Consider the following 13,365-nt stretch of genomic DNA (forward strand, 5'->3'; position numbering starts at 1 on the left):
TTCAGCCCCTCACTTCATTGAAGTTTTCCTCAAAGTTTTTGCTTTACAAATGTCTTTTCCAGCCATTTCACCAAAAAAGCCACCTCACTCCTATTGTCCATATCTCTCTGTTTTATTGCCTTTCTTTTTCTCCTATGGAGTAGCTTGACATTAAAGTGTAAATTTAATGGAAGAGCCATGAAAACAGAGCTTTGTTTTTTATTGACCCAACGCATTTAGTGGGCAATGCTGGGGAACAGGCACCCAATAAATAGTAAAACAACAACTAAATCAATAAGTCAAGGAACAAACAAATGAACCTAACAAGGCTGCATGTCAAAATCCACATGTATTGCTGGACATGTGGTTCATGCCTGTAATCCCAGCAGAGATCCAAGGCCAGCTCAGGCGAAAATCACAAGACCCTGTGTCAAAAACTTTACAAAAGCAAAAGAACTGGGGCATGCTCAAGTGAGATGGTACTTGACTAACAAGAGCAAGGTCCTGGGTTCAATCCCCATTACTGCCAGCAAAAAGAAATCCATGTGTGTCAATAACAGTGGGTCATGGTGCTTTTTTCTTGAATATAGATTTCTAAGACATTTATTATGCTGAACAGAAATGAACGAATTTTTTCATGTTTATTCTACTTATTATTAATATTTTTACTTTGGAACTTATTTTATTTTAAAATTTAGGAATTTTCAATTTCCCCTGAGAACATATTTAGCAGTAATACCTTACATTTTTAATGATACTTTCAGATTTACAGAATGATTACAATGCATTATTCCATTTGAATTGTGGCAGGGTGTGATTAAAAGAAAATGGACATTGGAGTCAGAAACATTGGTTTCAAATCCCAGCATGGATACTGCTGTCATGTGGTTTCACCTGTCAGTGTCACTCAGTTTTGTCCCCTGCAAAATGGAAGTGTGCCGACTGTCCTCATGCATCTACGAGGATGAACAAATGCCCACCCTACTGTATTATCAACCCCTTCCATTCACCCAGTATTCCTGTAGGGAGAGGATGAGCAGATGTCAGCTTTCTTGAAGAAAAGAGGGAAAATATGGGTGAGCAAATATGCTTAGAGATTGCCTAGTTGTTTGCCCTCAAAGAAGCAGCAGTAGGAGTTGACTAAAAACAAAAATTGAAGCAAAAGCAAGCAAATAAACAAACAAAAAATGATCTTGACTCTACAAGATTGTTTTCACGGTTTCTTCATTTGGGTTATAATGTGAGATCTTAGATTAGTTGGTCAGCAAAATCACTGCAAGATTTTTTTAGAATATAGATTTCTGAATCTACCCCATAAAGATTATAGTTTGGTTCACCTTGATTGAGGCTTCAAAGTGTGTGTGTGTGTAATTCCTTAGACAAGGTTGGGATCACTGAATTGGATGGCTTCCTGAATTGCAGTGGTGTTTTGGGGCTGCTTCTTAGAATGAACTGTTTTCAAGAACACATTTCCTTGGCTATTATAGGTTCCCTATTCCCACCAGTCTCTAGAGACAGCCAATGCTCAACTGAGGGTCACTCTGAAACTCTCTTAAGTGTTGAGGAACATGAAAGGTGGATGAGGGAGAGAGGACTTTAGAAGCTAAGTTTAAATTTAAGTTATATGAATCCCATAAACTGAGCCTTGTTACAATCACAGGATTCTTTCCTTCTAGGGCTTTATACTTTTGGTTCATCTTTGTAAAACTATGAACAGAAGAAATGTCTTGGTTTGAATGGGGAATGATGACATCCATGAATCACGATGCACTTTTCAGGCACACACTTGTTCTTTAGTTATGCCTGGAAAGGCACAAGGAAGTGGGCTCCAGGCTAATAGAAAGCTCAGGTAGGCATTGATGTTGTGATGGGATCAGACCCTGGGATGCAGCCATGCAGGTGATGAGGTAAGCGATATGGATTGTTACTGACCTCAACCATCTCCAAAGCAGCCACTGTCCAGGAAATCCTGTTTACATTTATGGGAGGAGAATAGACTGACCTCAGCAAAGAGGATCCTGGAGCTCCTGAATTGTCTGGAGGGAACAGACATTTCTGCATCACTTTCCAGGAAAAAGAATGTGCTCCCAGGCAGGCCTTGTAAATATTGTGCAGCTGCCCTCATTGCAGATGTTCCCATTGGGCATCCAGAGTCAGAGTCACACAAATTAAGATTAGCAGTTCTTCCAGGAAGCTTGTTTTAATCCCAGAATGTTTGAAAATCAAAAAGAAAACAGGAAATTTGAGGCCATGCATGACAAGCTGACATTCTAAGGTGCCGTGTCAGTTTCTAAAAGTTACATTAATCTACTTGTAAACATATTGTTATAAGGAGGAAATATAAAATAAAATTAATTCCTAAAAATTTTGCACATTCCTTTCTTATAGCTTGAGTTAGTACAGCAAAGTGAATGAGTAAAACCAACTTCCTAAAACACAGTTTACAACTCTATGTGAACAAACATTCCAACTTTCTATAATAAACATTTAAGAACTGGCATTTCCCATAATAAACTTTCTCATAGTGTCTCACATTAATAAGTCCTTGGAATACTTAAAACAAATCTTATAAGGTTATGGGAAAAAAATTTGTCCTTTTAGAAAGCAGAGAGAATTTTATTTTTGTGATATATACATTATAGTTTCAGATTTGACTTAATTCATAAAGTAATAGTTTTGCAAGTATTCATTTATCTTTACACCATTTAAAAATATTCACCAGGCATCTGTGTGAAAAATTGTTATTCTCTCTCTCTCTCTCTCTCTCTCTCTCTCTCTCTCTCTCTCTCTCTCTATCTTTCTCTCCCTCTCTCTCCTCCTCCACCCCATACTGGTAGTTGAACTCAGGGCCTCATCCTTGCTAGCAGGTAATGTACCACTTGAGCCTTTTTGCATTGGTTATTTTTTGAGATAAGGTTTCTCTTTATGTCTGGGCCAGCTTGCACCACAGTCCTCCTATTTGTGCTTCCCTGTGTAGAGGAGATGACAGGCACTTAGCACCATGTCTAGCCATGGGGTCTTGTGAATTTTGTGCCAGGGTTAGTCTCCATCCATGATCCTCTCCATTTTTTTGCCTCCCAAGTAGCTAGTATTTCAGGCTTGAAGCCACTGTGCCTGGCAAAATGTTTTATTCGGTGAGGGCTTTTCATGAACTATTACATGAATCCATGGCTTCTGTTCCAATTGTATATTCCAGCCAAGATTGGGCTAAAGATTCTCTCAGTGATGGAGCCATGAATTTGTGGGCCTTTTCTCCGAGAGGCAGGTTTAATAAGACGTGACTGATCATGTGTCCATATGTGGCAAACTCCATGCCGGATGAGTGAGTAAGGCCATGAGAATAAAGGAAGTAGTTCCTAGCCTTGGGAAGCTTACTGTTATTGGCAAAGACATGACATAATATAGGAAATGGGGTAAGAACAACTCTAAGGTTGGATATTATATACATAGATTGGCCTGCTTGTAGTGGGTATGTGCTGGGGAGCAAATCCATTTAGAATGCCAGCAGTCACTTTCTAGAGACAATTTGGAAAAGCCATGAAGAACTGGGAATCTTTAATTTTATGTTCCAAGTTGCCAAACTTTTGTTGAACACTTGTCATGTTCTGGACACTGAAGACACAAAGGGACCATCAAAGACCACACAAGCTGGGCATAGACCAAGAGTAAAGGAAGTTAATTAGTTGACTTTTCCTGGAGGTCTTCAAGCCATGTATAGTTCAGCTTTTAGAATGTGTGTGTATCAACTGCAAGGTTCTGGAAACACACCGACTCATTCTTGTGGGTCAACACTGTGACTTTTATTGACTGAACTGCTGCTTCCCCTACTTCCATATTTGCTCCATCACAGTTTGCTCTCCATGGTGGTCCTTGGCCGTGGACATCAGTGTTGGGGGTGGTAGTTGGTGAGTAAACAAACGCTTGTCTTTCTCTAAAAGGATACATTAGAAATTTTTCTGGGCTGGCTATGCTGCAATTTCCATCACGAGTCTCTCTCCATGTACCATGGAAAGTGATCACAAACTTCATGTGCTTTCATTTCAGTTGCCACGAGTAGTCCCACAGTGGAGGAGTATACTGTAGATATTGAGATCAGTTTTGGAAATGTCTCCTTCCTGGAGTCCATCAAAGCTCACCTGAACAGTCTCAGTTTTCCCATTCAAGGAAACAACACTGACCCAGCCACTGACATTGTCAACATAGCAGTGACAACAGGTGAGTGAGATGCTCATTACTTGAGAATGAATGCTTGTGAATATCAGGAAGAAGGCTAACTGAGATCTTGGCTATTATAGCAAATTATACTTCGTAGGCAAGTGAAATGACTCAACAGGCCTATGTGATTTTGTGACTTCACAGCCTTCCAAGATGAATCCACTGTCAATAAACTTTGTAGTCAGAATTTCCTTATTTTAAGTGGTAACCAAAGATTTGCCTGGTGGCTTCTCTGATGGTTGCCATAAAGTGGTCCCAAGGTATAGCAGGTCTTTCACAACAAATTACTGGATTTTCTTCCTTTGGGCAATCAGCAGGTATAGCAAGGACTGGCTCAAGATATTAAGAAGTAGCAAGTTTCCTTCTTTTGGACATCACAGATCAGGAAATATGAACCAGTCACATAGCTGGATCAGAAGCAGAACCTCTCAGGCAATAGATTGGACTTTCTGGTTACTAACTCCTTTCCAAGATCATGCTTTATCCTCTACATCTCAGGGGACCTTCATCAGGGACTTGGTATGTCTTAGGAGTTGTGGGATGAGGCTACCCTTTGTCCTATAAGTTATTGCTTTATAAATTAGAAAGCACAACTGCTGTTGGGTTTTATTATCCTAAAGTGAATTTGAGAATAAGATTATTACTTTTCAAATTACTTTTGAAGTCTTATATTTTCATAGTCAATCTTCCTGTCAGTATGATTCTGAATATAAGCTACTTGAACTTGACACAATTCCTTTACAACCTCTTTTGAATGCCATTTCCCACCAAATTCTACCATTAGTATTAATTTCCTGGGGTTAATGGCTTTCCAAAAGGATGTCATTGTGCAGTGTGAGTGCTCCATCAGTGGTGGCCTTATGCTGTATTCCCCCAAATTATTTTTGCACAAAAATAATTGAAATAATAACATTTCAAAAAACCCTTTGGAACACGCATAGGAAACATCTCTCTATGTTCCCACTCAACACAGATCCTCTGCTTCTGAAATTATTTTCCCTACCTATGTGGGCAAATTAAGTACTGGGTAGATTTTTAGACAATTTCATTTTGTTCCACAACATTTTATTGGAAACCTTTGATGTCTAAGGTTAGATCATTGACCAGCCCCTTCTTCTCATGTTTTCCTCTTCTCCAACTTCCAACCACTTACCTTATGGGCTTTTCAAGAAAGATAGTTTTCATAATAGTGACTAAAACTGAGGAAGTTTGAGGCTAGAAAATATGTGTAAAAGAACTAAACAGTACCTGAATATGATGGGTCATTTGGAGATGATAGTTTTTCCATCCCCCTGAGCCATGTTTACATAGTAGCTGGGAATCAAAAGTCCTTCAAATACTTTCCCCACATCCTTTCTCCTCCCAAAACCAAAACCAAAAAAAAAAAAAAAAAAAACCTCTTTGATATGAAATTTTAGGTCAGTAAAAGGAAGATTTTTACAAAGGCGTTCTTGTTAACTAGCCTAAAATTACCCCCAGCCTGACGCTTGCCACCCTTACTATAACATTTGATTTCTTCTATTGCTGACCCTTCTGCCCACTCCAACCTACAGCATTCAAGGAATGATTAGAAGTTGGTTATCCCTCCTGTTTTACACTTTCCTTTGAGTGGAACACTTTGTCTGGGCACCCATCTACAGAACAAACTTCCAAAGATGTGACTTTGGTCCAGCTATAGAAATTCATTCAAGGGACTCTGTTTTAAGAGCATTTTTATGTCCCCAGTGAGACCAGAATCCACTTGATCTGTTTACATTTGTCTTGAAATACAAAGGGCAGAAATTTATTTTCACCTAATAGATTTATTATTTACTGCTATCTAAAAATTACCCTAAACCTTAGCATTGTAAAACAATAGACATTTGTTATCTTGCAGTTTCTGAGGGTCAGGAATCTGGGAGTAGCTTAGCTGAGTGTTCTGGTTCAGCATCTCTCATGAACTTATCATTGAGCTGTCAGTTGAGTTGAAGTCATCTGAAGGCTTTACTGGGACTGGACAATCAGCTGCAAGTCGCCCTTTTGGTTGTTGACAGGACACAGTTTCTTAGTAGCTATTGGCTGAAAACATTTGTTCCTTTCCCTATGGATGTCTCCATTCCCTTCACCCCAAAAGTAGAGAGAGAAAGAAGGAGGAGAAGGAGAAAGGAGAGGAGAAAGGGAGAAAGAAGAAGGGAGAGAGGGAGAAGAAGGAAGGAAGAGAAGGAGGAAAAAAGAAAGAAAGAACCAAAAGGGAAACTTTTATAACCTAATTTCAGAAGCATCATACCATCACTTCTACCGTATTCTGTTGGTCACACAGAGCAACCCTAGCACAACATAAGGGAGTACTTTAAAACAATGTGAATTTCTAGAGGAAGGGATGGTCAGGGGTCATCTTAAAGGCTGTCTACTACACACTCTGAATCCAGTGATCTATTTTTCATCATCAATATCTGGTGGCCGTCTGCTATTAGGCATGACCATGTGAAAGATGACTCAACATTGATTAGTCACTCAATAGGCAATAATCACAGCAGCTGTCTTTCAGGTTGGCCACACCTAGATGCATATATACCTACATGAATCTTGAGCAAACTTATTGATCTTCTCAGAAGGACAAGATAGAATATCCTACAAGTATAGATAGGTGCAGCCTATAAATCCAAAGGTGGTAACCACCTTCTCTCTTCTTACTTCCCCTGTTGATGACAGTCTGCAAACCTACTGGAAACGAAATCTGGTGCTCCTGTGAGCAAGGCTATGAGTGGCCTGAGGAAAGGTGCCTCCACAATCTCACCTGTCAAGATTATGGCAGCTCTCTCTCAGGGCAATATTGCAGTTGCCTTAAAGGACTTCCTTCCGAGGGACCTTTCTGTCAGCTCTCAGAAGGTAATTATTGCTTTTTAAAGGCTTGTTGAGTGGCTGTTCAACTTCATCTTAAGCAAATGCTTCTGTTCACTATATTCAAACACTAACATGAGATTGTTAAGTACCGCCCTGTGTTTTTTAGGATATGTGACCCTGAAAATAAGAGTCAGACTGAATGTGGGATTTCAAGAAGACCTTAAGAACACGTCCTCTGCCCTCTACAGATCCTATAAGACTGACTTGGAAAGAGCAGTAGGTTTTGGCCCCAGGAGCCTCTTAACTAATATTTTTTTTAGACTAAACTGATTCTATTTCATTCACAGTTGACAGTTTACTTAGGTCATTTGTAATCTGTGAATGTGCATTTGAAGTTATTCATATCTATCTGGGATGGTGAATTAAAACATGCTTAATCCAAACAGTACAGTATGGTACAACTTCTACCCAAAGTAGAAAAGATCCAGATAATATTTGGTGGTATCAATTCACTAAAATTTATTCAGAGGTCCGTGAACCTGGTCGAGAAGCCACTGATTGGTTCATATCTCTTCTTCTCATGTGACATGGATGAAAATCATAATCATCTTTGGGGAATACTAACCCAAGTCTGAGCATGGAGGGTTTCAAACTTCTCTATGCCAGAAATCGCTAAGTGTTCACACTTAAGACAGTTCAAATTTACTTATGTAAAAAATAGAGTCTACTCTATGAGAGTAAGTTAGCTACCCAGTGCTACTTTAAAGTGCTTTGTGTTGGATTAATTCATCTAAACCAAAATGCTTTGCTTGAGGTAACTCATTGGAAACAGCTTCTCAACTGGTGTGGTACAAATCATTACAGGTGAGCTGAAATAATGACTTCCCATAATTTTCATGGCAGCTCAGCCTCTGCCTGAGGATAGGCACAACCTCCTGGTTATCCCATTATACCACACAAATATTGTCATTTTCCATGGGTGTCATGATGGAGTGGTGATTGAGAAGAGCCCTTGGACGTCTGATTTACACATCTGGCACATAATAATTCTGCACAATAGGAGAGCCTTCCCCACACATACCACACACTAAATTTTATACTTTTAAGAAAAGAGAGGTTCACGTGTTAATCTTTGGGTCTCACCCATACAGGTATCGGGATGAGTTCTTGGTGCCCTGTAGCAGTCCTGTTAATGTAACTTGAATCAGATAGGGTCTCCTGTGGGGTTCATATTCAGAGGAACCAAGTGGAGAAGAGCATCATCAAAAACCATATTAGGTCAACCAATGTTGCAATGTGGTCAAGTGAGGGATGAGGTTCTAGGGTGGCCACGAGAGCACACCTGACTCCCAGACCTCCAGCAGCAGGGATGTAGTTGAGAAAAACTTTAGGCACAGCTGCTGAAACTCATGAGCACATTTGCTGCTCCCTACTGAGGAATGAGCACAGTGCTCTGTGTCCATCTGTATCTGGACTCCTTGGAAGACTAATGGAACCTTCCCAGGCTCAGGCTAGGATACTTTCACTCAGTCTTCCCTCCTTCCTTTCACTTGGGATCTGATACCTCTCTTATCTTCTCCATTTCCTCCACATTTTCTTTCCTGGACATTTTCCTGAGCAATTTTTTTTGTACACTTGATCTAGTATCTGCGTCCCTGAGAACTCAGGTTGACAAAGGTAGTTAGGAATTACTTCTTCAAAGATCTGTTAATACCAGGGCTAACAAAATATATGGGAGACAATTGTATGCAGAGTGATTAGGTGTGAGTTTTCTACTCTGTCTCAAGCCTTTGCTGTCCCTCACCAGCCTCTAACACATGACATTGTCTTGCCTTATTTTCCAGTTCTGGGAAGGCTACAGAATTTTACCAGGCTTCAGATCAGTGACGGTGACAGAGTTCACGTAAGAATGCTATAATTTATTCATTTTTCTTTGATGGCAGAAACCAATATATCAATGAAGGAGAATAACCATTAGTGGGGCACCACATAGGGTGCTCAGCAGGAGCAGCTGGTAGAGGTAAAGGTTAAGGAAAAGTTTCTCAGCCCTTATAGATGTATGTATTTAGTAGCAAGGAGCAAAAATCGATGTGCTCATTTTATGCATGCAAGAATTTTGCAGGGATATACATTGTAATCTAGAAAGTTAAGAAATACAAAATTGAAATAATATCATGTGACAATGGCTTTATACAAGAAGATTCTACTGTCCAGTCAGGACCATAGAGTTACATGCTGCAACATGAATGGCTCCTGGGAGTTGTGCACTCCAGCAGCCCTGAGTGGGTTTACTCACTATTTCAGAGACTTGGTTGTCAATCTTCAAAATTGGGAATCTGTACAGGACCATCAGGGTTTTGACTTCACTCTGCATTCATTATATCAGGAAGTTCTGCATCATGGCTGCCTCCCTATGAGTAGCTTGTGTGACTCCATTGATGTTCACAAATCCTCATCTGGCAACTTCCATTCATATTCCCTGTCTACAGGCATTTGGGTGTGCAAGCACTGCTGGGGACATCACTGAGAGTTTGAGGGCAAGTTTATTTTAGTGATTTCTTGGGGTTAATAGTACCCTAGTAGTTCCTGCTCTTGTATGCTCCCCTGCAAATAAACCACAAAGATCTAGGTTCCAGGTTAATTACTGCTTTACTGGTCTCTATCTAGCAAAGGCAGTGTGATCGTGAATTATGAAATCAGAACTACAACACCAGCACCTGGGTTAATTCAGAAAGCCAACAAGCAAGTCATGCAGAGCCTCAATCAGACCTACAAAATGGACTACAACTCCTTTCAAGGAGTGCCTAGCAGTAAGTGAAACCTCACTTCATTATTCCCATATGTAGATTCCATTTCAATATGGTATTGGTGTTAATGGTTATGCTTAAACCTAGGAAATCCCATTAAGACATTCTCTGTGGAGAGAGACTTATATTGTGCTCTCTTCAGTCAGTACTTCCCAACCTGGCTATTGTCACCACCCATGAGATGCAAGCAAGAGGGGAACAGACATTGTAAAACAGGGCTACAGGGCCATAGGGGTTTGTAGATTTTCTACATTCATATGCCCAAAACATCCAAAAAAATTAAAAATAAAAATAAAAGTAACATTTCAGTGGAGGTTAATCACAATAGGTACAATTACTAAATAAGTGATCATCTATGTTTTAGATCAGTGGATCTCAGAGTATGGGTCCAATACCAGTAGCATCAACACTATCTAGGAACTTGTTATAAAGGCAAAGTTTTTTCCCCCTTCTCCCCTACCAGATGTACAGGGGGAGACAATTTGTATTTCACCATGCTCTCCAGGTGCACAAGGAAATTTCGGGATCTTTGTGTCACTTGATGATAAACTCTGCAATTGTAGATGTTCACCTCCATTTTAAAATTGTGATTCACAGTTGGGCTCTGGTAGTAGTAGATGGGGACTTGTAGTTCCCTGGGGTGAGTAAGGTGGCCAATAGGGAGACATGCAGTGAGCAGGGATAGGTTGGTAGATGTTCTAGAAAACTTGGATCTGTAGTCTGGAATAAAGACAATTTCTCCTTGGAATTTATAATGGGGAGGGCAGTGAAAGGATGTAGGTGCCCTTGAGGAAAGAGCCCCATGGTCAGGAGTCCATCAGCCTCACAGTAGATTTATATCCTTTTTGTTCATGTTCTCTGTTGGGTTTTTTAAACATCAAGTCATTTTTAATATAAAATAATCAAAGTGATAGAAGTAATTAAGGAAAGTATGACAGATATATACAATGAAAAGAAAAGCACTGTAACCTAAGATAAAATAGGAAAATAAAAACTCAAAATAAATCAGATAGAAAAAAAATTAATAAAAATCAGAAATTTAAAGAAAAGGAGATAGTAGCCTAAAGCTATGAGCTCACATAGGAGCAATCTCAGCAATACCACCCTCTTCCTGACCCGTAATACCAACTGGCTAACCAAGAGATATGTTCTTTTCTGTCCCAAAAAAGTGCTTTTGGTATGTGGTTCTAAGGGTGTAAGAGAGTTAGTACTCTCCAGCATAGTAAAACTGAAGTTGTGAGCCTCTTCCCCAAAATTTCAGCCAATCAGAAGAGACCCATTTAAATAAATAAATGTATGGTGGTTTGCCGATTATGCTGACTGTCCATCCAGACACATGCTTCTGACAGTAGAGTTCATACAAGTGTGTTCATATCCATGGCTTGTTCTGCCAAAGAGCAATGGAGTCATCATGAAGGGCACTCAACAGCCTCCACCCATGCAGACAGTATGTGTCCATTTCTGTCCTCCTTTGAAGACCAGGATTGGATTGTATATTATGCACAGCCTTAAACTAATAAATGTGAGCTGGTAAACACACAATTCCGTGAAGAACCTGGGCACCATCCTATTCACCGTGTTGGCATTGCTACTTCAGAACACAGATTTTCAAACCATTGTGTGTGTAATGGGGCATTTCCAAAATTAAGATTATGAGCATATTGGGGGGATGAGAGCAAGAAACACAAATGCTGAATGAGTGAGTTGTTATCAGGAACGTGCTTTGAAATTCATCTTCATGAATCACAAGGGGAATCTGGCAGTTTGCAGAATAGTTGCATACATTAATTCTCTAGTGCTGTTTGGTTAAACAGCAGGACCCTTAACACAACTCCTCCTTCTTTTGTCACTTTCACTAAGTTTATATTCAATATCACTATATGATACTGACAACCTTATCAATCTTATTCATTAGCCATAGTCATAATTAATTTTCTGGATTAAGTCCAATGTGTTTACATATATCTCATTCTGACTTATCTAGTGAGGTAGTTATCATCTCCAAGTTAGAGGTGAGGAAACAGAATCTTTATGGAGATTAAATGACTAAAGGGCACATAGTAAGTGATTTAAGTTTGAGAGACTTCAATGCTGCATAAAATGTTCACAGAGAGTCTTGCTCCCAAGAACTGAATGTCATTTTTTAAAATCCAATTTTAAACAGGAAACTTAAATGGTAATAAGAAATATTTAAATAATCTGATATTTGGCTAAAATACACCACTCAAAATTAATTTTCTGGTGATCTATTTAAATAAATATTAAATTTGGGATGTTCTGGTCTGAGAATCAAGTCTCATGTAAAAGAGGCCCCATGAGACTCCTTACCCCTGCTCGTCTGATTTCCTCAATGCACAAAACTCATGAAGAACATTGCACACAAAAAAATACAGCTCAGAGGGAAAACTGCATGTTGTGCAACAAAGAGCATCAAAAACACACACAAAAATAACCAACACTGTGCTTTTATTTTTATCTGTGAAATGACTTAATGCAGTGATTATCAGGGTTTTTACTACTTGAGCAGTAATAATAGCAACCAAGTCACTTCCCAAGGTTGCTCTCATTGCTCTGGTTCTCTGAGGGCCACATGGTTACTTGTGAGACAGAACCAAGACTCAAATCTGCATCTGCCTGTCTACAAAGCCCTACTCTTAAAGGAGTATGGAGATTAAACCTTAAAAATTCTTATTTCCCAAGCACACTTTATTATCAATAATTAACTTGTTTTCCCATTTCTAACTCTTTGAAGACTTAGATCGAATCTTTCAGTAAGCACAAGATACCAGTTAGTAATAAGAAGTGGTTGATATTATTCTAGCCAATAGCCAAGAAACTTGATGTTTGTTAGTTTGTGTGTCTTTTTCTGAAGCTGCTGTGCAATTTTCTACCAGACTTTTTGAAATATTGAAAGCAGCTTTGGGAATCCTTCTTACTGATTATTACCACTAGGAACTCTTAAGTGATCTTAAGACACCAGGTGCAAAGACCCTGAACTGGAAGCCATGCCTCTAGTATCTGACAGGCTGTACCTGGAGGGCCTCCCATAACACCTGTGCAGGGATGGAGTGAGGCACCATGTTGCTCCATCTTACAGCATGTTGGGTGCTGAGGAGGATCCCTGCATGGTAGGCCTGATGAGTAGTTTACTTTGGGATTCTAACACCTTTCCCTTGGATTTCCAGATGAAACTAAATTCACTATCATACCAGAAATCATCTTTGAAGGAGACACAGTAACTCTGGAGTGTGAGAATGAAATTTTGTCCCCCAACGTGACTTGGTACTATGGAGAAAATCGCTCTGATATCCAGAACATGAGTAGATTCTCAATTTACACCTCAATGCTTAACAACATAACCTCACTCTCACGTCTGACCATTTACAACTTCACCCAGGATGATGCAGGTGAGTTTCTTCTCACTGACTTGTGTGAAGAATGGAATGGAGTGGTCATAAAGGAGCAAAGCATATTACACATAGATAGTGTTTCTCTTCTCAAAAAAAAGTCTCCTGGCTCATGCTTCAACATGGAAAATGCT

At 39.6% G+C, this 13,365-nt stretch overlaps 1 protein-coding gene across 9 annotated transcripts in view; it reads left to right on the plus strand.

Annotated features, from left to right (window-relative positions):
• Window positions 1-13,365, plus strand: part of Adgrf5 (adhesion G protein-coupled receptor F5) — a 93,731-nt gene that overhangs the window by 53,307 nt on the left and 27,059 nt on the right. For all 9 annotated transcript variants that reach the window (XM_074081994.1, XM_074081995.1, XM_074081993.1 and 6 more), the window contains 6 exons: window positions 4,024-4,194; window positions 6,886-7,062; window positions 7,184-7,293; window positions 8,862-8,920; window positions 9,685-9,827; window positions 13,010-13,231. In XM_074081994.1, the coding sequence (XP_073938095.1) occupies window positions 4,024-4,194; window positions 6,886-7,062; window positions 7,184-7,293; window positions 8,862-8,920; window positions 9,685-9,827; window positions 13,010-13,231 (882 nt within the window). The remainder of the gene's footprint in view (window positions 1-4,023; window positions 4,195-6,885; window positions 7,063-7,183; window positions 7,294-8,861; window positions 8,921-9,684; window positions 9,828-13,009; window positions 13,232-13,365) is intronic.

Source organism: Castor canadensis, chromosome 8 (genome assembly GCF_047511655.1).
Source record: "Castor canadensis chromosome 8, mCasCan1.hap1v2, whole genome shotgun sequence".
NCBI classification, from domain to species: Eukaryota; Metazoa; Chordata; class Mammalia; order Rodentia; family Castoridae; genus Castor; species Castor canadensis.